The sequence below is a fragment of the Hydra vulgaris genome, chromosome 12 (genome assembly GCF_038396675.1).
Source record: "Hydra vulgaris chromosome 12, alternate assembly HydraT2T_AEP".
Classification (NCBI taxonomy): Eukaryota; Metazoa; Cnidaria; class Hydrozoa; order Anthoathecata; family Hydridae; genus Hydra; species Hydra vulgaris.
In genome coordinates this window covers 43,224,445-43,248,530 of record NC_088931.1, presented here as the reverse complement: position 1 = coordinate 43,248,530, position 24,086 = coordinate 43,224,445, and the positions used below count along the sequence as shown (strand labels likewise).

Here is a 24,086-nt window from a genome sequence, read left to right as displayed (position 1 = left end):
CACACACGCATACACACATACATACACACATACATACACACACACACACACAGACACACACACACACACACACACACACACACACACACACACACACACACACACTGTTTCTTCTTTCTTTTCTTTTTTTTAAATTTAGATATAGAGGACTTTTTTTAGAAATTGACGATTGTGTCCCTACTTCGACACTCGTATCGTCGGCTATGACGAATTTCAGCTGGCTAAACAAAAATGTGTAGTCAGCTGAAATTGCTTTTAAAAAATTAAAACGCAGACATTAGCCTTCTAGTTTTGTAAATTCTTTTTTAAAATTTAGAATGCCATTTTTTGGTAAGGCTGAAACGTCATTCTTTGGATAATTACCAAAGAATGCCATTTAGCCACAATAATCATACAAGAATGCCAATTAGCCACAATAATCATACAAGAAACATATCATCATATGTGTATGTTTTGGCAACCCAGGAAATGAATCCGATCAATTTTTAGAAGATAGATCAAATAGTAAAATCTTGAAATTGAAATAATAGACTACAGAGAAATTCTAGGATAAGGGTATTGTGATTCGCTAAAATGGTTGAATTTCTCTCCTCCCCCTCCACATCCCTCTCTTCTCAAGCTTCTTCTCTCTCTCCTTTTTTATTAGCTACAACTTATTTGAAATTATGAGCATTACACATTTATAATAAACCCTAAAAATAAAAACCCTTAAATTTATCGGGATCAAAAACAAGAGATAGCTGAAAATAATATAGATCTGATCATAGCAAAATCATTATGTATATGGAGTTTGACATTAGATCCAAAAACCTTTTTTTTGTTAAAAGTTAAACTTTAAAATTGTTTATTAAATGTATTATTGTTAAAGTACGAATTTCACTGATTAGTTTTTACACTTAAATAAGATGAATACAAAGTGTAATAAATTTTTTTTTCCGAACACTTCGTCATAATCATGGCAGGTTTTTATTATCTGAAGCATTTTATTGACATTGACTAAAACCAAATAATGAGTTGTTATTAATCACTCTTTCTTTTATTTATTTTATAGTATCTTTGGACCTTGTGCCAATTTTTATATACGTTTATGTTATGGTTATATGAACATGCTTGAATTAAATATAGGTAATACGCAAAGGCAACATTTTGAAAACATTATGGTATGCAGAAGTGATATTTAAAATAGATTAACTAAATCAAAAAAAAAAAATCTTTTTTTTTAGATTGCAAATATACCACGATTAAGCACAAAAAATACTCAAAAGAAACTAAGGGTGGAATGCAAGAAGCGAACTTGAGTCAAGTTCGACTTAAACTTTACATTGTAACCAATAGCGGTAGAGTATTTTTTGAGGGGAAAACCCATACTATGTTACTATTGGTTACAATGTAAAGTTCAAGTTGAACTCTGACTTGACTTAAGTTCGCTTCTTGTATTTCTCCCTAAGTTTTCAAAATATATTTAAAATTTGTTAAAAATATATTCTAAGTGCATAAAGATTTTGATTCTTTGATCCTTAACATTGCAAGAAATTGAAGTTTTTCGTTTTTTGTTTTTGTTTTGTAGGTTCATTCATTTTGTTTTTCTGTTCTGATATGGTATACTTATATAAACAAGTTAAATTTGTCTACATATTAAAGTTTCATTTTGGAAAGACTTACAACTTTTTTCTTGATTAGCCTAAAGTATTTAAAGAAAAAATCACAAATGATTTGAAAATATTTTTGAACTGGTATTCCTGAGGATAAATTGTACACAAGTTTTACACAGTTTTTAAGTAAAACTTTATCGGTAATTTGGAAAAAGGTTTGTTTAATTTTAAAAAATACGGTTTAACCTAGTTTGTAAAACTTCATTGATAAAGCTAAAACAGGTTATTTGTTTGATTTTTAAAAGAACAGTTTCACATAGTTTTCTAGTAAAACTTCATTAGTAAATTTGAATCAGGTTTGTTGTTTGATTTTTAAAAGAACAGTTTTACGCAGTTTTCAGGTAAAACTTCATTGGTAATTTGCAAATATGTTTGTTATTCAATTTAAAAAACAAACAGTTTTATACAGTTTTGACAGTTAAAATAGGTTTTTAAAAGTAAAAATTTGAAATAATTTTTTGCTGTTTAATTTTTAAAAGTTTAACAGTCGCAACAAAACTTATTTGGATCAAAAAATGTCTAAAGAATTTTGAAACTTTAAAAACATTTTTCAAAATCAAAGGAAAAAAAATTCAAAAATAAATCTCTTAAAAAACTGGCAAAAGTTCTATTGTTTGAATTTAAACATGTGAAATCCCTAACCAAAAATATCGTTAAATGAAAAAGTTAACAATTTGAAAAGCTGCAAACTTCAAAGTACTAATTTATTATTGAACTTTTTCTTACAAATTTATAAACGATTAAACATTTTCTGTTGATGAACCATATCTTTATTGAAAACAGTTAGTTAGCAAAGCAGCTAACGTTACTAGTCATCGTGCAATCGTTAAAACGCTAGCCTCAGAATCAAGAGGTCCGAGGTTTAATACCTACCTAGGTATATGTTAGGTATAGTATATGTATCGTTCTTCCACAGTGCTCTGTAAAAAGACTGTTAAAAATAGTTGCAGTAATAAACTGCAACTATTATTAACAGTCAACAGTGCTTCTTATGATGCTCTTTTTTCTTTAGACACGGTCTAAAAATACATGCTAGGTGCAGTTGAACTTTCTTTTCTTTATTTCTAAAAATGCTACCAAAGTTGCATTCAATAATAAAAGTTTCTTTTTTAACTTTTTCTCTCCAGCATTATCTCCATCAACAATACTTTTTGTGTTTTCATGACTCACATAAATTACAGCTTTTTAAAGTTTTTTTAAGTATTATTTTATTTTTTAAGTTTCTAATTTAAATAGAAGTTACCTGTAGCCTTGTTGGAAGTAAATTTATTTTAAAAGGTTTTCTAATATTAAAAAATTTTTTAAATAGAACAAAAAATTCAAGAGATAAGAGTAATACCTTTAACAATATTTGTTGCAAGTAAAAGATATAACAGTTTTACAAGTATCTCACACATTTTTTTTAGTTGCTCAACTTATAAAACATAATTTTATCATAGTTTTATGTTTCTTCTGTGTATGAGTAAATGCACTTAAGCGTTTTATTTCGATTTAAATTATCGATTACTTGCTCATCTCATCGGAATTTTTATATAAAATGGAATTATCGTAAACTATTGTCTTCTTAACTAAAGCAGTTATAAATCACGATTGAAATAAGTTGTGTAAGAAACGTCACATCTTTGCTAGTCTACTATTGATGTGGGTTTTACATATTCATTTAGTTCAATGTTTTATTAATTTGCTTATACACTTTTATGATGAGACTTTCTGTTTTTGTGGTTTTATAAAGTCAAATAAAATATAGCCTAACTCGATCAATAATACGAAATACAAACTAATTCAAAATCATTTACTCGCCGAGATTAAATTAAGTTAAAATAAATATTTATCTACTGATTGCATTATACTCATTTATTTTTTCCCGAATTTATAAAAATAACATTATGCAATATAAGATAATTTTATAAATAAAATTTAAAAAAAAATATCCCAAAAAAAACTTGCAAAATAATTGATTACGAAAGTAGCTTTTCAACAATTTTTTTCAAAACAAAGTTAAACTTTCAGAAATTTTTAACCACCGGACTTTGCTTATCTTTGGACGTACAATGTCATAAAATATCTAGTTTCTTGCAAAAATCTAACACTGTCATTAAGATGCTTTGTGTCTGTTGTTAACGTATGTTCTTAAATAACTAAAATATAGTTCAAAACGCTTTTAAGACTGACTTGATATACCTCTTACTTTATAGAGTTAAGATTTTTCTTTTCCCCATATTAAAAATATTTTTCCAAGATGTTTATACATGATTCTCGATATCATTTACCCCATTTTTATATCTTTTATCCGCCTCCTTCTCATATATATATATATATATATATATATATATATATATATATATATATATATATATATATATATATATATATATATATATCTATATATATATTATACCTTTATTGTACCTGATAGATCACTAAGCAGACAAGTGAATATATTATTTGGTAGTTTGATTTTGACCATATCTCTTCTACTTTTGTAAAATTAAACAGATAGTTTTATTTAACATAGTTCTGTAGAACTAGAGAGTAAAAGAACAATTTATGCATCATATATGTAGAAACTATATATTGACTAAAAAAGGTTCAATAACCTCTCAAATGATCTCCAATTAAAACCTTTTTCCAGAAAATTCTGAGATGTTGAAATTTATAATACCAAAAGGTTGGACATCTGAAAAAACTTCACCAAAATTGACAAAGTAGTTATAAGTTGCGTCTTCGGTTTTAACTCCAGATTTATAAGTTTTTGGCTAAGTGAGTTTTTAAATTTTAAATTCGGTAATCAAATATTACGATTACTTCTAATTATTTCCAATTAAGAACTTTCATTATAATACATTTAAAAAATGAAACATTTTTCAGTAAACTATTTAACAAGTTTAATGACAAATGTTGTAACTAATAGTCTGAACAATTATTTATAAACAAAAATGTTTGAATTTTGATACATGTAAGAAAAACCGTTAATTGCTTCAGTTTTGTCTCGTTATTTTTTTTAAAACTAAAGATGAGTTAGTATTATTGATATCAGAACAAGCAATCGTAATTTTGATGATTTTGAATTTTTATTATTTCTTTAATGAATTTAGAAGAAATTTTATTTCTTAAAAATTTACCTCAGTAACAACTTTTTAAAATGGATCACTTGAAGTATTCTCAAACTATTTTATAATATACATAAGTGAATAGATCATTTTGAATTTTAAAAAATCACACATGAAATTGTAACATGGTTTTTGTAAACTTTAAATATTCGGTGAGGTAGTAATTTATTAAGACATAATTTATTATGACAATGAGGAAATATCCTAATTATCATGAGAAAATTTATTTCGGCAATGTGGGAATGTTGTTGTTATAATTCGATGTGGGCATCTCTTACGTCTCTTATAGTTAGCAGACTGTTTTTAAATAGTCATAAACCAAATAAATAGATGAAATATCTAAATAAACTAACAAAAACAAATAATTTTTTTTCCTTTATCAATTAACGCACATCTGACTTTATATATTGCGTTACGTTGATCTCTGCAGCTTTTAAACAACAAAGATGAAAAGTGCTTAAACGTTATTCAAATATTTTAATATGTTTATTTTCTTTTAAACATCTTTTAAGTTTAAAAAATATTATTTTCTATATTTTATAACAACATCAAAGTTAACATTTATCCCAAACTTAAGGGCGCAAATAGTCACTTTAACAACTTTCAAAGTTGAGTATTTACTTCAACTTAAGTGGGCAACTCATTTTAAAATCAAAGGTGAACATTTATCCCAAACCTAAAGGCGCAGCTATCTCACTTTAACAACATCAAAGACGCATATTTATCCCAAACTTGCGGGGAAAACTTAAGGGCGCAACTATCTCACCTTACTTATAATCTCAGCAAAATTTTTGAAGTCAATTTTGAGAGTTTAATTTAATAAGAATTTAATTAATCTTATGATATGTGTTGCTTATGATATCCTCGGCGTTTCCAGTTGATTTTTTAAATATGTTTACACCTTTGATTCAGATAATCAGGTTCGTCTCTCAGTAATATAAATCAAATATAATCATTCAGAATCTACGTGGAACAAAAAAAAAAAAATCAAAACATGTCAAAAAAATAGTACTCGGAACGTATGTGAAACAAAAAAATATTCAGAGCATATTCTATGTGAAGTAAAGACATATTCTATAAGAATGTCAGTTAATTATGTCAAAAAATAGGGGACGGGGTCTAAAATATTTTGACAGTTGCTGACAAGGGGGAGGGGGAGGTAAAAAATTTTGACATCAACAATGTTAATTTTTTAAATAAATTTAACTACTTAAAATAAGGAAATAAAAGTTTGTTTCATTTTAATTTTATTTGGGGGAAGTGGAGGTTAAGGGGGAAGGGTAATCAAATGTTGAAATAAGTTTATTGGGGTTTAGGGATTTTTTAGATCTCTAAAAAATTGACAAGTTATTGACAAGCGGGAGGATGAGGATAGAGGAAAAAATTTCAAAAAATTGTTGACATAACTAATGAACAGCCTATATGAAAGCAACCCGCATGTGAAACAGCTCAGCCCCTATATGAAATACAAAAAATATTCAAAGCGTATGTGAAAAAATTTCGAAATAGTTTTTGATTTTTAGTAAAAAAAAATCTTATTAATCTTTTTAAAAACTTGAAATTTCTAAAGCGAAAATTTTTCTTTCTTCTTTTAAATTTTAAAATCCTGAAACAAAACAATTTTTCTGTGATTGGTAATGCCAAAAACATAACGATTAACTGTTGCAATCTAAAATTAAAAGTGCTTAAATTCCTTATTTAAAAATTTTTATGTACTCGTTAAAAGTAGATATCTTTCTGGTAAAATAAAACCTATATTCAAATCAGGTGAGACAAGTGAAATAGACAATTAAATACTTCCTATATTCTCAAAGATACGTGAGATAATTATATATAATAGACATATCTTTTTTTAAAGAAAATAAATTAACTTATTTCAAAACAGTTCGGTTTTCAAAGAAGCAATTGAATGAACGTCCAGTTTTTGATTCCAGCATTTTTTGGTCTATGAAATTGAATCCATCTCAATTAGAGGGGGTTACAAATTTTATATGATAGTGATTTTTAAACGCTGAGAGATTATACTATGCAACTTAATATTTATTGATGGATATAAGTCTAATTTTATCAACTTGTTCCTCCCACGTTTAGGGCAGGGGGGTAAAATTTTTGGGGGCTTTTTATTACCAGCCTCTTATCATCGCAATTTTTTGCAAAACATCTTTATTTGACATAAGTATAAGCATAAAATGTTTGGAGTTTGCTCTATGGCTGTAAGTTAGCTGAGAGATAAAAAAATGTTTGATCCGCACCTGTCTGACCTCAGTACAAGACCAAAACATGTGATGATTTTCTTAACTATTTATAACTATTTTTACTTTTATCTTTGTTATATAAGCTTTTTGTACAATGTTTATTTGGTAAAATATTACGATTCAAATTTGAATTTTAAAAGTATAGTTTTTACTAACCGGTAGTTATTCAAATGACTCATTTTTTAAAATTGCATCATCATTTTTTAACATTGCTAATCTTTAAAATAATAATCCTAATATCAGCTTATTGTTGAAGTATTAAATCTATTAACTTTTTTTAAAATAGCAAAAAAATAATAATAATAACTAAACTACGGGCTGGTTTTTTAGAAAAATTATTTTTGCAGAGTTTTTATACATATATTTTTATACATAAAGCCAATATTTAAAAACTTTTTTTAAAAATAGTTTGCTGCACAATAAAAAAAATTTAAAAGTCGTATTAAATATTTATGATGGCCTTGAGTAAAGATATATACTAGAAGCACTTTATAAAAAGTACGGGAACCATTCTAAAAACCCCAAAGGGGTAAAAACTTTAAATATTTATATATAAATGATTCATATTTGTAAGTCGACATATATATATATATATATATATATATATATATATATATATATATATATGTATATATATATATATATATATATATATATATATATATATATATATATATATATATGTATATATATATATATATATATATATATATATATGATATATATATATATATATATATATATATATATATATATATATATATATATATATATATATATATATATATATATATATATATATATATTAGTTTGTGTTTAAGTTTTAAAATCTTTCTGTAAAATTAATTTAAAAATAAATATAAAATTATTAAAAAATACCTCTAGCAAGTGTTGTTATTAGGGAGAAATAAAAAAACTTTACAAGTATGTCAGGCATTTCTTTTTAGCAACCAAATCGCTGCTTGTTAAATATTGAAGTAAATATTTCAAACAGTTTTTAAATATTTCTTTACATGTATATGAGTAATTGTATTACTTAAACTTATTACTTTTATAAAGCGTAATACTTGTTTCTGTCGTAGAACTTTTCATATGAAAGAGGAATTATATTTATCTATTGTTTTCTTAACTAAAGTTGTCATGGAATATATAAGCTGAAACTAATAAAAAAAATCGATATTTTGATTTTGTGGGTAATAAAAGTTTAATCTCAATATGTACAATATAAAAATATATGTTTGTTTAAAAGTAGTACCTATTATCAAAAATTAAATCGCAAAATAATATTTTTATGGGTTTTTAACACAAAGGTGATCATTAAAATAAAGGTATTCATTAAATGTGAAACACTAAAGTTAAATTTTTTATATGTTATGTTACATTTTAAAGATCACATTTGACTATTAACATTTATAAAACCTGAAAAGTGAAATCAAAAAAACATAGTAACTTAAACCTGTAGGTTACTGTAATTTAATGAATTTAGTTTACGGACACCAGTATACAAATTGTTTTTGTTTATAGAATGGTGGTTATTACAAAATTAAAAATATGGTTATGGAAAGGAGGAGATTTTATGAAAATCTGAACCTGCTCTGTTTTTAGACATACGCTCAAAAGGATAGTCCCAGTCCAAACCCTAAGTCGATGTAGCGGCACTCCTTTACGGCAGCAGGCTATAAGATAGTTGACGTATTATCGTTATCACCATAAAAATCCCAGGTGATACTCCATCAAACTAATAGCTTAATCGAGATTATTCCATCTTAATATAATTTTTGAGACTACTTTTATTTATTCATTTATTTATTTTATTTTTCCATCTTTTTTCTAATCGTTTTTGAGATTAATGAATGATTTTTAGTTTCGGATGAAATTAGAAATAAATCCATTTATTGAGAAGTTTTTTTCGAGATATTTTTTTTCGAGGAAGCTTTATTGGAATATTTTCGCGAAAAAAAATATCAACTATCTGAAAAAATAATGCGCAGTTTTATAAAACTTTATTTTAAATAGCGACCATAACGTAATGATGATTTACTTTGGACCATAACGTAATGATGATTTACTTTGCGTAATGATGATTTACTATGTAAACAAGGTAAAGTAATGATGATTTACTTTAAAAACCTTGGCAATATTTGATAATATTTTGATATAATAATTTGACTATAAATACAAAGTTGTTGGAAAAAAGATTTTCCAATAACTTTGTTCTTACATTACTTCGAAGTATCATTTCGAACTTTCTCTAATTTTTTCTTTCATTTCGAACTTTCTTTTAATTATATTTTTAGCAAGGTTGTTTTTGACTTTTACGAAATCATGAAATAATCTTTAAAGTTTTTTATTGTTCAATAAAACAGGTAGTTTTTCAAGAAAATTTAAAAACAGCTGGAAAATCGTCGATTTTCAGAGGAGGCAATGCAACCGATGCTTCAAACTATCGCTATAAAAAGTAAACTTTTAATCATCTTCCTTAAAACAATATACTATACCAAAATCAATATGGATTCAAAAAAATAATATACAACATCACAATTACTAGGGGTTCAAAAAATAATAATACGCAGCACTCCAAATTACCCGCAGTATAACTAATTTTTTGATGATAAATGTTACTATACCATGGGAGTTTTCATAGACTTAGCAAAAGCATTTGATACAACTGATCACAAAAAATGAGTATTATTAAATATAAAGGAAATGCATTAATTCTACTTAAATATTAACTAAACAACGTAAACAGTTTATTTATCGTAATACAATTGTTGCATCTAATTTATTAGATATAACTAGAAGGGTCCCTTGGAACCTTATACTAGGACCACGTCTCTTTCTTATTTACATTAATTATCTCCATGAAACTTTTAATTGTTGAAGAATCAAATTGGGTATTGCTTCATCCAGTTCATTAAAAAAATGTCATTTTCTCGCGTAAATAAAGTACTAACATTAAAAAGTTTTTCTTTTCTTGACTAAATAAGAACCCAGGTCGGGTTCTCATTGAGTCATTGAGATTTGTAAGAGAACCCAGGTGCGATTCTCTTACAAACCTCTTACAAATTCTATTGACAATTTAGATTAATTTATAAACTTCAAAAATAAAAACATTTCACCACTCGCTTTTGACTCCAATCTTAATTTACCAGTAAGTGCGTCAGAAAATGCAGTGGAATACTGTCAAAAATTTGTACAAATTGTCATTTTCTTCAGTTTCTACACCAAAGCCATATTTATTCCTTGCATCTTACTCTGCCATGTTTATATGAACGTCAGACCTTTATTTTCGCAGCTATGCTGCGTCTTCCACAGTTATATTACTAACTTATATAACACTATCCATCTCTAAAGAACCCAGTCACAGAACTCAGTCGCAAAGAACCCAAAACCCACCACTAAAGAACTCAGTACACACCTTTTCCTTTTTGCCTTCACAGTCTAATAAATAATCCTTTTAACCTCAGCAAAAATTAGTACACATTTACAAGTACACATTTCACATTCTTATTGAAAACTTCGTCCCAACTCTTTGTCAAATACCAACTCTTCTTTTCAAAATACTACAAACGACTCTTAACTAACCACACTCTGGGTAATGATCCACCAATTGACCATAGACTAAAAACACTACTCTCCTGGTTAACTTTTTGGGGACTTCTTCAACTCGATTCCTTTTAGGCCACATCAGTTTGTCACTATCTTATTACACACATAATAATTGCACGCAATATTTATTTACACTAGTTGCATCCCCTCCTTTGAATATCAGCGTACACTTTGGCAATTTTAAGTTGATCAGGTAAAACTCCTTGGCTAACACAAGACGAAATGATTTATAGAATATTTTTAATAAAATTGTAGGAATTTATAACAACGTTTCCGTTGATACCGCCGAATCCTATTGCTTTATTTGGTTTAATCGTTTTAAAAATAGCTTCAGATTCCTGAAAGGATATTTCAATGCAATTAAGATTTGTTGTTTTTGAGGTAAAAATTCAAAAGTATTACAAGTGCATGAAATATTTTTTGCTATGTTAGGCCCCGCTAAAATAAAATGCTTATTTAATTCAGTTGCTTTCTCGCTTGGAGCATATAAAATTTTATCATTAACTTTAAAACCGTTAGGCAAAGCGCCTTATTTAGTTATAGCTTTACCAGTGATTTCTCTTAAAACTTGCCAAATGTGTTTTGAGTTCTAAATCTGAAAACCTTCCACTTAAGCTACCAGAACTAACAACGAACAATATTAAAAAACATCTAAATCTGAAAACCTTCCACTTAAACTACCAGAACTAACAATGAACAATATTAAAAAAAAAACATCTAAATCTGAAAACCTTCCACTTAAACTACCAGAACTAACAATGAACAATATTAAAAAAAAAACATCTAAATCTGAAAACCTTCCACTTAAACTACCAGAACTATCAATGAACAATATTAAAAAAAAAACAATCTAAATCTGAAAACCTTCCACTTAAACTACCAGAACTAACAATGAACAATATTAAAAAAAAAACAATCTAAATCTGAAAACCTTCCACTTAAACTACCAGAACTAACAATTAACAATATTAAAAAAAACCATCTAAATCTGAAACAAACAATTATTAAAAAAATTTTTTCAATGAAAATACATAGAATAGTTTCCGATGATTGAAATTGGAAAAGCCGAATAAAGGTAGTCGAGAATAAAGCTTCTGGGGATTATGTACAAAACAAAACATCTTTTGAATAAAATATGTTTAAAAAATTTATACTATTTATACATTTATACATAGTCATATAAACTATTTAATATTGCCTGGGCAAACAATCATTTATCTTTCCTAAAATATATTTATACAAAGCAAAAGCAAGCAAGTTGATTAGCTTTGGGCGCAGTTAGGTACCAAAGTGCTGAGCCGTTACTCAAGGAAATAAATGCTTTAAACGTAAACAAACTAAATATCTACCATAACTTGTTATTTATGTTTAAAATTCAAAATGAAATAATTCCAAAATAACTTTACAATAATTTTTCCCTAATTAATCATAATATGAAACAATGCACTCAATAAGTTATTACTACATTCCACTAACATCACTAAAAAAATCTGACTTCTCTATAACATGTAGGGGACCACGTTTATGAAACTCAGTTATTGACAAAAATATAAAAAAAATAAAATCTATTGATATATTTAAAAGAACTATAAAAAAACACTTACTAAATTTAAAAAATTCACACACTCTTTCATTTTTTTTAAAAGAAGAATTTTGTTTTATGATATATCTTTTTTGTTGTTTTTGTTTGTCTGTTTTAATTTTGTATTAAAAAATATAAAATAGATGAAATTTAAATCTTCGAAATATTTTGAGTCTTCTTAAATTCTAAATCTCTTTTAAATGCTTAAATATATATTAAGTATTGTATTGAGTATGTATATGTGCCGATTTGTAAATTTTTATATTTACGTTATTTAATACGTTACTTTTCATATTTACGTTATTTAATACGTTACTTTTCATATTTACGTTATTTAATACGTTACTTTTCATATTTACGTTATTTAATACGTTACTTTTCATATTTACGTTATTTAATACGTTACTTTTCATATTTACGATACATATCAAATGTTAATATGATTTAATAAGATTTTGCGGCGAATAAACGCGTTTTCTTCCAAAGAGATTTATTTAAAAAAAAAAGCAAGCTTATACTTTCGATGTATTTAAACTTTATGTTATATGGCGCCAAAAGAAATTAGTGAGTTGTTTTTAACAATACAGTCGAGTAATAACATTTAAGAGAATTAAGAAATAAATGTGGAAGAAATTTTCTCCCATCCAAGGGATATCATCATTAATGGGCTTTCGCAAATTAAAGAGGCGGAAGTTTTCAAATTAAGAGTCGAGTTATTTACAGAAGTATTAGAACATTTTGACAGAGAGGAGTTCTTGCTGCTAAACATTATTCTAGACGTTGGTGATCCAGTGAAAAGAAATCTGAGGAAGCGGTTTAAGATAGTAACATGTCTTGAAGATATTCTGATGTCGATTACTTTAGTAGTGAATCAACTTCATAAGGACTTCAATAAATTGCTTTCCAACTCCAAACAAGTTAGTCAACAAATGTATCAACCATTTAACTTTAAAAAAATTATTGATCGGTTAAAAGAGTTACAATCAGAAAATAAAAAAATTATTGCAGATTTGCATTTATTACAGTAAAAATTCGATGAGCAACAAAAAACAAACAACGAAATTGTAAGAAATTAATGTGAGTCACAATCTAAAAACACAAGTAGTTGTAATCCTCATAAATTGCAAAGAATTATAAAATCTATTGTTTCGAATACGATAAATTGTCATTCCACAAATCCAAAAAATATTGTAATTGAAAATATACACAAAACATTTTTCAAAACATTTGCCAACGTTGTGGCTCAAACGCAATCAACCGCAATAACTCTTGAGAAAGTTTCTGACGTAATAAAAGACAAAAAACTGGAAATGAGTATTGAACGAAATAAAGATGACAGCTTTATTTATCGAAAAAAAGTACTGTAAGCGAAAAAATTGTAGGTAAATTTGATGTCTTTGTGGGGGGATATGCAATCAAATTACTGAGGAAGATTTTAAAAATTTATACGATAAGTAAAATGGACATTACGCCATAGCGATAAGTGAAATGGACATTACAAGTATAATAGATTGTTTGGAGTTACAATAAACAATTCGGAAAAAATAAAAATATTCAACCAGAGCTATGAGACAATAATATAATTGTAAAACCTTTTAGAACAAAACGCTTTTTCGAATACAGTTTACAAAATCTGGTATCTAACGGGAGCCAGGATAAAATTTTTTTATTGAAAATGGATTCAAGTAACATATGAGAAAAAAACAAACCTTCAAAAACTTTCGATATATGTACTTTTAACTCTCAGGGGCTTAAGTCAAACATTGACCTGAACCTGAATACTCTATAATAAGAGATACATCTAAACCTGAATACTCTATAATAAGAGATACATCTAATAATACACACTCCATTTACTTCCATCAGTCTAATAAACATGAAAAATGTCGACAATTTGGCGGAAACGAGTTCTTTATACAAATAAATCAATTCCAAAATATTAGAGTAATTTACGAGGATGACCAAACTTTAGCAATAAATTTCGAAAAAAAATGAACTTAATATTATAGCTATTGGAATATACCTCTCATCATTGCAGAACAGCCTCTTATCACTGGAAGAATACAAAAGTCAACTAGATATCGTCAAAGGTCTAATTAATAGTTACGAAGGTAACTTCAATACAATTAAAGCCGGTGACTTCCAATCTTTTCCACACCGAATATATGATTTAATCGAAAAACAGATTTCTAAAAGATTTTATTATTCTGTGCACTTATCTGAACTTTCTTTAAAAAAAACCAATTAGAACTAGTAGGCGTAACAAAAAGTTCTGGCCCTACATATCGACACCAGACACTACCGAATTCTTCGTATATTGATCACGTTGCCGTACTAAAATATGCAAGTTTTCTAAATCTTTTTTTTTATTATTATTATTATTATTTCAGTTTACAAAGTCAGTCGTTATACAATAAAATAAAGTATTAAAATACTTTTACAAATATATAAATATAGCAGACTAACAATATAAACTAGGTTTCCGAAAGAAGATCACAAGGATCTTGTCATCGGGACCTTATAAAATATAATAAAATATATAGTTTTTTACATCTTTTTTAATACTTTTTTATTTACAATAATTGTGAAGTGCAAGGTATTATGAAGAATACGTATAAATTAATCTTTTACACGAGTTAAACTGTAAATAATATAAGCTAGCAAAATATTGTAAACAATATAAAATACAAAATGTGAGAAAAAAAAAAAAAAGTTCACAAGTTAAGTTAAAATAACAAGAAATTAAATTTTTTCAAGTGATTAGTAATATTGTAAAATGTTATCTTGAGAAAGAGTAAAATTTTTTGCTTTGTTTTTAAAAAGATGAAGAGAATTAGTTAGATCAAAATCAAAATTTGGCAAAACAAGTTTATTATACAGGTGTGGCGCACGATAGGCAAGACAGAATTGATTAAAATTTGTGTGACAAAAAGGTTTTTCTAAAAAATTTATATTTCTAAGGTCGTATTTGTTGGTTGGTTTTAAATTGAAGAGATCTCTAAAGACTGGAGGAGACTGTTTTTCCGCATATAAACAAAACATAAAGTTTTCAAGACGTTTAGTTCATATATATTTAAAATTCTCATTTCAATAAATTAAGGTTTACAATGAGAAAAACGATCAACAAAGTTAATTATGCGAATTGCCCGTTTCTGACAGCGTTAAAGACGTTGTAGCTTACTTTTTTCAGTACTTCCCCAGGCAATATTTTCATAGTTTAAGTAACAATGAATAAATGAGAAATAGAGTTGTCTTAAATTTATCTTATTGAGTAAATTTCGAGCTTTGTATAAAACTCCAATGTTTTTAGAGACTTTAGAGCATATATAATTAATGTGTTGATTCCAAGTAATGTTCTCATCGAGATAAACACCTATAAATTTGGTGACGGGATCTCTTTTAATTTCAATATTGTTAATAAAAATTTGAGGCAAGTTTGAGGGTAAGGAATTTTTTTTCTTAAGCGAATGAAAGAGTGTCCATTTAGTTTTTTCGGTGTTTAGTGTTAGTTTAATAGATTTGAACCAGTGGGATAAATGTTCAAGTTTTTTATTTGCTTTAGCAAAAAGTTCGTTAATACCACTCTTTGAGACAAATAAATTAGTATCATCTGCGAACATGATGCTCATCAGATTAGTTGCTTTATTTAGATCGTTTATATAGATTAAAAAAAGGAGTGGTCCAAGGATTAAACCTTGTGGAACCCTGCATCTTGTATTTAGACAATTGTTTTGATAGCTGTCATTACCAATAACAAATTGTTTTCTATTCGATAAGTAACTTTTGAACCACCTTAACACTTGTTTATTTATTCCATAGTATTTCAGCTTTTCAAGTAAAATGCGATGGTTGACCGTATCGAAGGCTTTCAATAGGTCAATAAAAATACCTAAAGTATATTTTGATTGTTCAAAAGATTTTGAGATTGCATTTACAAATTGGATGATAGCATGCTCCGTTGAGTTATCCTTTTTAAAACCAAACTGATTAGCGTATAGTAAGTTATTGTCAAGATGTTTGTATACTCTGTTACACATAATTCTTTCTAAAACTTTCGGAAATATAGAAAGCACAGAGATAAGGCGATAGTTTGTTATTTTAGATTGATCGCCCTCTTTATAAATAGGAGTCACTTTAGCAATTTTTAATTGCTCTGGAAAAATTCCTTGTTTAATTGATGTGCTAAAAACTTTAAAGAGAACATCTTTTAATTGCTCGAAACAATCTATAATCACGTTTCCGTTTATTTCATCTGATCTACATGATTTATTTTTTTTAATAGATTTGAATGCCCTTTCAAGTTCTTCAGTTGATAAATCAGAGGACAATTCATCAGAGCATACGCACTTATCCAATGGTAATAAGTAGTCACTAAATAAGGCTTTGGTATTAGGGATCTTAATTGATAGTTTAGGACCTATTTCAGTAAAAAATTTATTAAATTCATGTGATATTGCGTTTGGTTCAAATATAACAGTGTTATCAACTTTAATCATTTGTTGTAGAAAACCTAAGCATGATTTTTTTTTCCATTAATTTCCTTCATTATTTCCGAAATGCGCTTTGTGTTATTTTTAAATTTGTTAATTAATTCTGAATAATAATTTTTTTTTTAGGTTTTTACGAATTTTCTCAAACAAATATAATTTTTGTAAATTTTTTCGTTTGCAGTTGCTTTTGTTTTAAGAAAAGTTATATACAACTTTTGTTTGATTTTCGATGATTTTTTTAATCCCTTGGTAATCCAAGGAAAGTTCAAACTCTAAGGTTTTGCAATTATTTCGACAAAGGGAAAGTTAGCGTCATATACCGAATAAAAAGTTTTGAAAAAAGTTTCACATATGTCATTTGCATTATCATTAATGTTTAAATTACTCCAATTTAGTAAAGATAGCTGGTCTTTGAATGAGTTAAAGTTATTCTGATTAAAAATTCGTTTCTTTATTACTTTTTTTTTGTCAATTTTTTTTTCTGTATAGGTGTTAACTGTAACGAAAATGGGGAAATGGTCTGTTATATCAGTTTTTAAAATACCTTTTTGCAAGTCATTATTAAAAATATCTGTTGAAATAATGTTATCAATTAGAGTTGCTGAGTTTTTTGTTACTCTAGTAGATCGATTGATGAGGGGGATTGATCCTGTTTCTAAAATTGCGTCATAAAAACATTTTACTTTGTAGTCATTATTATAAAGAAAACAATTCATATTAAAGTCCCCAAGTAAAATATTTTTTTTCATTTCCGCGTCGCTTTTTTTAATAATTTGTTGTAAAAACATGCTTTGGTTTTTGCTCACGCCACCAGGTGGCCGGTAACAACAGCTAATCAATAGGTTTTTTGTTTTCGATTTCAATTGTTAAAACTTTTTTATCGCAGTCAGAAACGCTCAACTCGCTTCTAAGTATAAGCCTTAGTGTTTCATGTGCGTTAATTAAAATTCCACCACCTCGTTTGTTTGTTTGTCTCTCTCATGAAATTATGTTAAAGTGCGGGATTTGAAAAGCGTTATTTAGATCTTTTAAAGTTATCCAAGTTTCTGTTAGGCATATTATACTAAAAAGATTTTTCGTTTCTTCTAATAGATTTAAAAGTTTTTCAAAGTTACGATTTAAACTTCTTATGTTGAGGTGGAGAATTCTAATTTTGAATTAGAATTTTCGTCAATAACATTCTTAAAAAGAAACCCTTCTAATTCGCTTGGAAAAAGATACGAACAATCTGAAAAATTCTCAGAATAAAAATTACTGTCGGGGTCTAAGTTTTCATCCAAGGAAAAAAATTATTTTTCAAAGAAATTAAAAGCAAGAGATTCAAAATTATTTAATGCAGCCATGATTGTTTAAAATAAGCTCAAAAGATTTCCTTTTAAGAATGCGTATTTTAGTTTACTATTGTTCTATCATTCTCAAAAATAGTATTTTTAAAGTAAATAATTTTATCGTATCATTTTATTTTAATAAAATAATTTTATCGAAATATATTTTATCGAAATAATTCAAATCATTTTATCGAAATAAATCAAATAATTTTATCGAAACATTCTCACCGTTTAAGCGTCTTCGTTTAACATCGGCAAACAATTTTTTTCTAATCGAAACGGTCTCTAGCGAAAAGTCTTCGTTGATGAAAATATTAGTGCCTTTAAGTCGACTCGAGTTTGAAATTAAATTTTTTTTGCAGAACTCAAATAATATTGGTCTAATATGCATCATTGAGAGACCATAAAATGAATTGTCTATATCTTTAATACACTTACCCTTACAAAAAAAATCATGCGAACTTCCAGTGAAAGTTCACTGGAAAAGTAAAACATCACTGGAAATTCACCCAGTTCGCTTTGTTTTCCGCAAATTTTACGACTTTGCGGAAGTTCACTGGAAGTTTAACGAAAAACGTCATTTTATTTTCAGTGACCTATAACTTTAATGGAAATTTAGCGCTGTTTTTCCAATAACCTAAAACATCGCTGGTTTTATAACTAAATATTGTTATAACTTTTGCTAACAGTTATAGCTTTCTTGAAATTTGACAGATATAACTTCTTGAAATTATTTTTCCAATTTTTGCAATAAAGTAAACGTTGTTTTTTTGTATCTACAATTTCAGTTTCAATTATTTTAAGTTCTAATCAAGCTCCAAAACCTCAGGTAAGTTGTTCAGTATCTTCACTTTATAAAAGCGAATACATATTCAACTTCATAATTTCACTAAAGTTTATTATTAAAAATGTCTTTATTGTAGATTATTGAACATAATAGATAATGATTGATTTTAAATATAAATATATATACATATATATATATATATATATATATATATATATATATATATATATATATATATATATATATATATATATATATATATATATATATATATATATATATATATATATATATATATGCAGTGATGGGCATAGTTAACTAATTTTTTAGTTAACTTTTAGTTAAACTACTTTTTTTTAGTTAAATGCAATAGTTAAACTCAATTTTTTTATTTAAGTTAAACTTTTAGTTTAACTAACTTTTTTCCTAGTTTAGTTGAAAAAGTTTAACTAAATTTTTATTAACTAAATTTTTTATATATCGCCAAATAAATCGTTCTATTTCTATGCACCACTCACCTGACCAAGGACTCCAAGGATTCTGTTATTACTATTTTTATGTATTTATTTATTTAGTGCATGAACTGGACTTTTCAACATCATTTCCGCTTGGTCTGTGTTAATAAAATGGTTAGCGGAAACATAAATTCATCAACAAATTTTCTTGAGTTGAAAAAAAAAAAAAGTTAAAAAGTTGAATTTTAGTTAACTATTACTAATTAGTTTAAGTTAACTACTTTTTATAAAAAGTTTGTAACTAAAACTTTAACTACTTTTTTTTAGTTTTAGTTAGTAGTTTAGTTAAACTATAATAAAAAAGTTTGTGCCCATCACTGTATATATATATATATATATATATATATATATATATATATATATATATATATATATATATATATATATATATATATATATATATATATATATATATATATATATATATATATATATATATATATATATATATATATATATATATATATATATATATATATATTTAAAAGGAAGAAAAAAAGTTTGATAAGTGTTTTTATAAAAATATTATTATTAAATAATATTAGTAAATTGACTAATTTATTATTGCTCTTTAAAAATACATTTAGAGGATCTTGAAGAAATGGGCAAGCAACAATTAGACTTTTTGTTAAAACTGATGTAGTTCCGGTTTTTTAATCATCAAAGTGGTCCTTGTGGCCTTTGCTAGCATCCATTCATAACTTTCCATATTCATTGCAATTTACTAATATTTTGTTTTTATGTCTCTGGTCGGGTTTTAAAAAACCAAATATAAAATTATTTTTATCATCTGTTTTTAAAGATATACTTAATATTAATGAAATAGTAATTATATTTTGACAGTTTGGAAGTAGTATTTTTGAAAAAAGGCTTTCTTCTCAAGAAAAAAAAGATAAGAAGTTGCTAAACATAACAAATGAAATTGAGGTTCATATGTTATAAAATTGAACAAGATCAGTTCAAACTCTGGATAAAACTTTATTTACTTTTTAGTATTCTTTTAAAGTTGAATATATAACAGTTCAGCATATGGAGTTATTGTTAGTAAGTTTATTCTACTAATAGTTCCATTTATAAAAATGGCTTTAACACTTTAATAATGAAATCTCATCGAAACCTTACAATTTTGGAAAAGCAGATATTAAACATAAACAAAAATTGATTAACCTATCCTGTTTCATCATAAAATATAATTTTGTGTCATATATTTTTACAATATCTATAATACTCATACTATAGCATTAAAAGAAGATTTTGCTAAGAAGCTAACAACGTTGTACAAAAAAATAGAAAGTAAGTAAACAGTCATTTGTATTCCAAATAAAACCCTGACATAACTGAGATCAATTTTGGCAATTCTAGTTTTTTTTTACAACAAAAAGAATTTTATTATAAAATATTTTTAAAATTATAAATGGAATTATAATAGCTAAACATTTTTGATTTACTTTATCAACTGTTTTATGGCTATTACTAGCTTATTTTATTGTACTTCATTTTTCTTTAAGACATTCACTGTGTTGTTTGACCATTCAGTAGATTTAAATATATATTCTATTTTGAAACTTTTATTTACCCTAATTTTTAAAATATCTTCTGTTTTATAATACCCTCTGTTTAAAATACCCTCAGTTTTATAATGCCTTATGTATGGATTTTATTTCACTTTTAAGGCTTGTTAGCAGAAGAAAGTGACTTGAGCGAAGAATTGCCAAGTTAGAAGGCAAAACTATTGATTTCTCAACCGCCAACAACCCATTGAAAACCATTTCCATTACATTTACAACTAACAAATTCACAAATACCACCACTTTTATTACAAACATTACCAGCAATTCCTCCTTTCTCAACCCAATGCCAATCCAAACAGCTCAGGTCTTTTTCAACTAATGACGTCATTAATGATCATCCTGATTCCTCTCTTTTTCTTAACAAATTCGTTTTATGAAAATTTGTTCAATTCAATTGACTTTAATCGACTTCAATCAGAAAACATTCAATTTTACTTAAAATTCATTTCAAATGCCTTTTTCATCATCACTACCAGCATAACTATATTATGTGCAGTGACAAAGAAGTCACTGAAAATATGATTCTTAATAGGGTCTTAAAAGCACCCACAGGAAAAAAGCTGGTCAAACAGTTATTAGGCCATTTTAATGAAAGAAATAAGTTGGATGCTTAGGAAAGTTGGATGCTAATGAAAGAAATAAGTTGAATGCTTCGCTATCAGGAAAAAAAGGCTCTTCAAAGTTTTCTGTTTCAAAAAAAGTTGGCCTTGATCCTACTGTGTTGCATTTAATAACAGGTAAAAAAAGTATTAATTTAAACACTTATACTCTGGAATTCCAGAATCAATTCAATTCGAGAATCTGCTAATCTGCAATTTTTATACAACTTACAATAGATATATAAACTCTATGCAAGTTTCCAAACTTTTCAAAAAATGATGTCAGTGTTGCACTGTGAAAAATCTAATGACGAGCGCAGAGCTTATTTTAAAGCAGGTATTAGATTTTAATGCTATAATTAACATAATTTTGTTAAGACTATCATGTCTTAATTTTATTTTATAGAAAAACAATTTATAAGATTTTTTTCATTTCAACTTGCTTGCTATTTTCGTCTGATTTTTTTTTCAATTTAAGTCTTGTATTTGTTATTATGGTTTTAGTATATTTTTTTTAGTATTAATTATTTTGATTACCGTTTTATCTCTAATAGTAACTAACTTTTATTGTCACAAGTTTAGCTGAGTTTATGTTTTAGTGTCACCAATCAAATTTTTTTATTTTAAAGTAATAATTAATTTTTAAATAAAAATATATTTTTGTTTTAATAATTATTCCTTGGTTTTTAAAGTTATTTATGTTTTTACCTGTTATACTGTTTTATTTTTGCTTACTATTTTACTTTTTATTTTATATATTATTTATTATATATGTTTTAATTATTATATATGTCCTTTATATATTGTATCATTTTTTTTTTAGCTCCAAAGACCCAAACGGAAGGTAATATGTGAAGCAATATTTAAAAGACGAATTTAATTTTTTCATATTTTTTTGTTTGTTTTGATAACTTGTCAGTTGAACCAATAGACCGCTGAACTCAATTATGATTTTTTCGCCTAAAAAATATACTAACATATCCTAATAAATAAAATATAAAAAAGTTTAGATAAGTTATCAGAAAAAGTAAAAAAATTGCATTTATTCCAAAACAAAAAATGTACGTACAGCCTTTTGGTTCTCGACTTATGAGAAACGCATTTTTTTATTCATTCAAATGAAGTTTTTCAAACATGCTCGGCCGAGCTTGTTTGAAAATCCTTAATAAAGCAAAATCATTTTGCATAAGCTTACCCGATCGGGTAAGCTTATGCAAAATCATTTTGCTTTATTAAGGTTTTTTGTAGATTTTATTGATATATTATGTTTTAGGATTTGAATCTATATATCAAAACAGAAAAAAATACAACTATGATTTTTTGTTTTGTTGGTTCAAATGGTTAAAATAGAAAAAAATTTAATTGAAGCTTAAAAAAATATAAACCATTTAAATGCATCAAATAAGCACTATCGATGTAGTTATCTCGATCGATTTCTATATTTAATCGATCGAGATAATTATCTCAATCTATTATTATTTATTTTTTTTAACTTTTATTCGCTAATTAAACGATATTACACTTTTTCATATAAAATAAATAACGTCGTAATCATAGAAAACCTTTATAAAAAACGTTTTTAATCTTTTTAATTTATAATATATATACTGTTATAATCAGTCAGGGATCAATTTCTATATTTAAATATAGAAACATGCATAATATATTTAGATCCACAATATGCTTACATAAACTTGTTTTTGACAAAATTTGAGCCAAGGTCAATAAAAAAAAAAAAAACATTTACCTTAATATTAGTGGTGCGAAAAATTTTTTTTATTTTAAATAAAGTTGAAATGAGTAGTTTACAATCAAAAAATTCATCACAACATCATCAGGCAGCTTTTAATTCATTAAAAATCAACTTGAAATATTGTAAATTTCAAATTAATTTCAATTGCGTGCAAATGGGTCGAAAATCAGTTTCTAGTGAGATCAAGTGGCAAGTTATTGGTATGGCGAGGACAAAAAATCACACAAATGTTCAAATAGGCAAAATACTTCATGTTTCCGAGTATTGCGTTCGAAAAACCATCAAAACTTGGGAACTTACCAAGGACATCTCCGACATGCCGCGTTCTGGGAGACCATCCAAACTCAGCAACCGTGACAAAAGTGGTATATTCAGAATGAGCAGAGAAAACCCCAGACTCAGCTACAAAAAGCTAGCTCAAATCTTCAACAAGTCAAAAAATAATCCAAAAGTTAGCAGAGAGCACGTGAGGCGAACATTGATGGACAAAGGTATTGGAACGTACATAGCTGCTAGAAAACCTATTCTTTCAATCACAGATAAACGGAAACGATGAGTGTGATCCAAAGAAAGCCTGGACTGGTCTGTAGAACAGTGGGAAAAAGTTATTTTGAGTGATGAAGCTAATTTTCAAGTCGTAAACTGCAAGGGAAGAACTTATGTCAAAAGATTTGCAAGTGAGAAATATTCAGACAGGTTTTTGCAACATCGTCGACAAGGCGGTGGAGGTACGGTTGGCATCTGGGGATGTTTTTCTCACAAAGGTATAGGCTTCTGTAAGCTGTACGAATGCCGAATTAATCAATAACTCTACAAGAACACATTGGAAACGTGT

General features: G+C 26.6%; 2 protein-coding genes across 18 annotated transcripts in view; one reads left to right on the top strand and one right to left on the bottom strand.

Moving 5' to 3' along the window:
- LOC100208093 (prestalk protein) overlaps nt 1-8,179 on the bottom strand; it is a 109,716-nt gene extending 101,537 nt beyond the window's left edge. For 7 of the 17 annotated variants that reach the window (XM_065813352.1, XM_065813363.1, XM_065813354.1 and 4 more), the window contains exon 1: nt 7,897-8,179. In XM_065813352.1, the coding sequence (XP_065669424.1) occupies nt 7,897-7,954 (58 nt within the window). In that variant the 5' untranslated portion in view covers nt 7,955-8,179. Of the gene's footprint in view, nt 1-2,991; nt 3,459-7,896 lie in introns of those variants that run through there. The other 10 variants (XM_065813361.1, XM_065813365.1, XM_065813360.1 and 7 more) reach the window with 3 other exon arrangements.
- Nucleotides 8,180-23,405: 15,226 nt separating this feature from the next.
- LOC136088139 (uncharacterized) lies at nt 23,406-23,807 on the top strand. The gene has a single exon (XM_065811802.1). The coding sequence runs from the start codon at nt 23,406-23,408 to the stop codon at nt 23,805-23,807; it is 402 nt and encodes a 133-aa protein (XP_065667874.1).
- The last annotated feature ends 279 nt before the right edge of the window (nt 23,808-24,086 follow it).

Coding starts and splice junctions, on each gene's coding strand:
- LOC136088139 (XM_065811802.1), top strand. CDS start 23,406: ATGGGTCGAAAATCAGTTTCTAGTGAGATCAAGTGGCAAGTTATTGGT.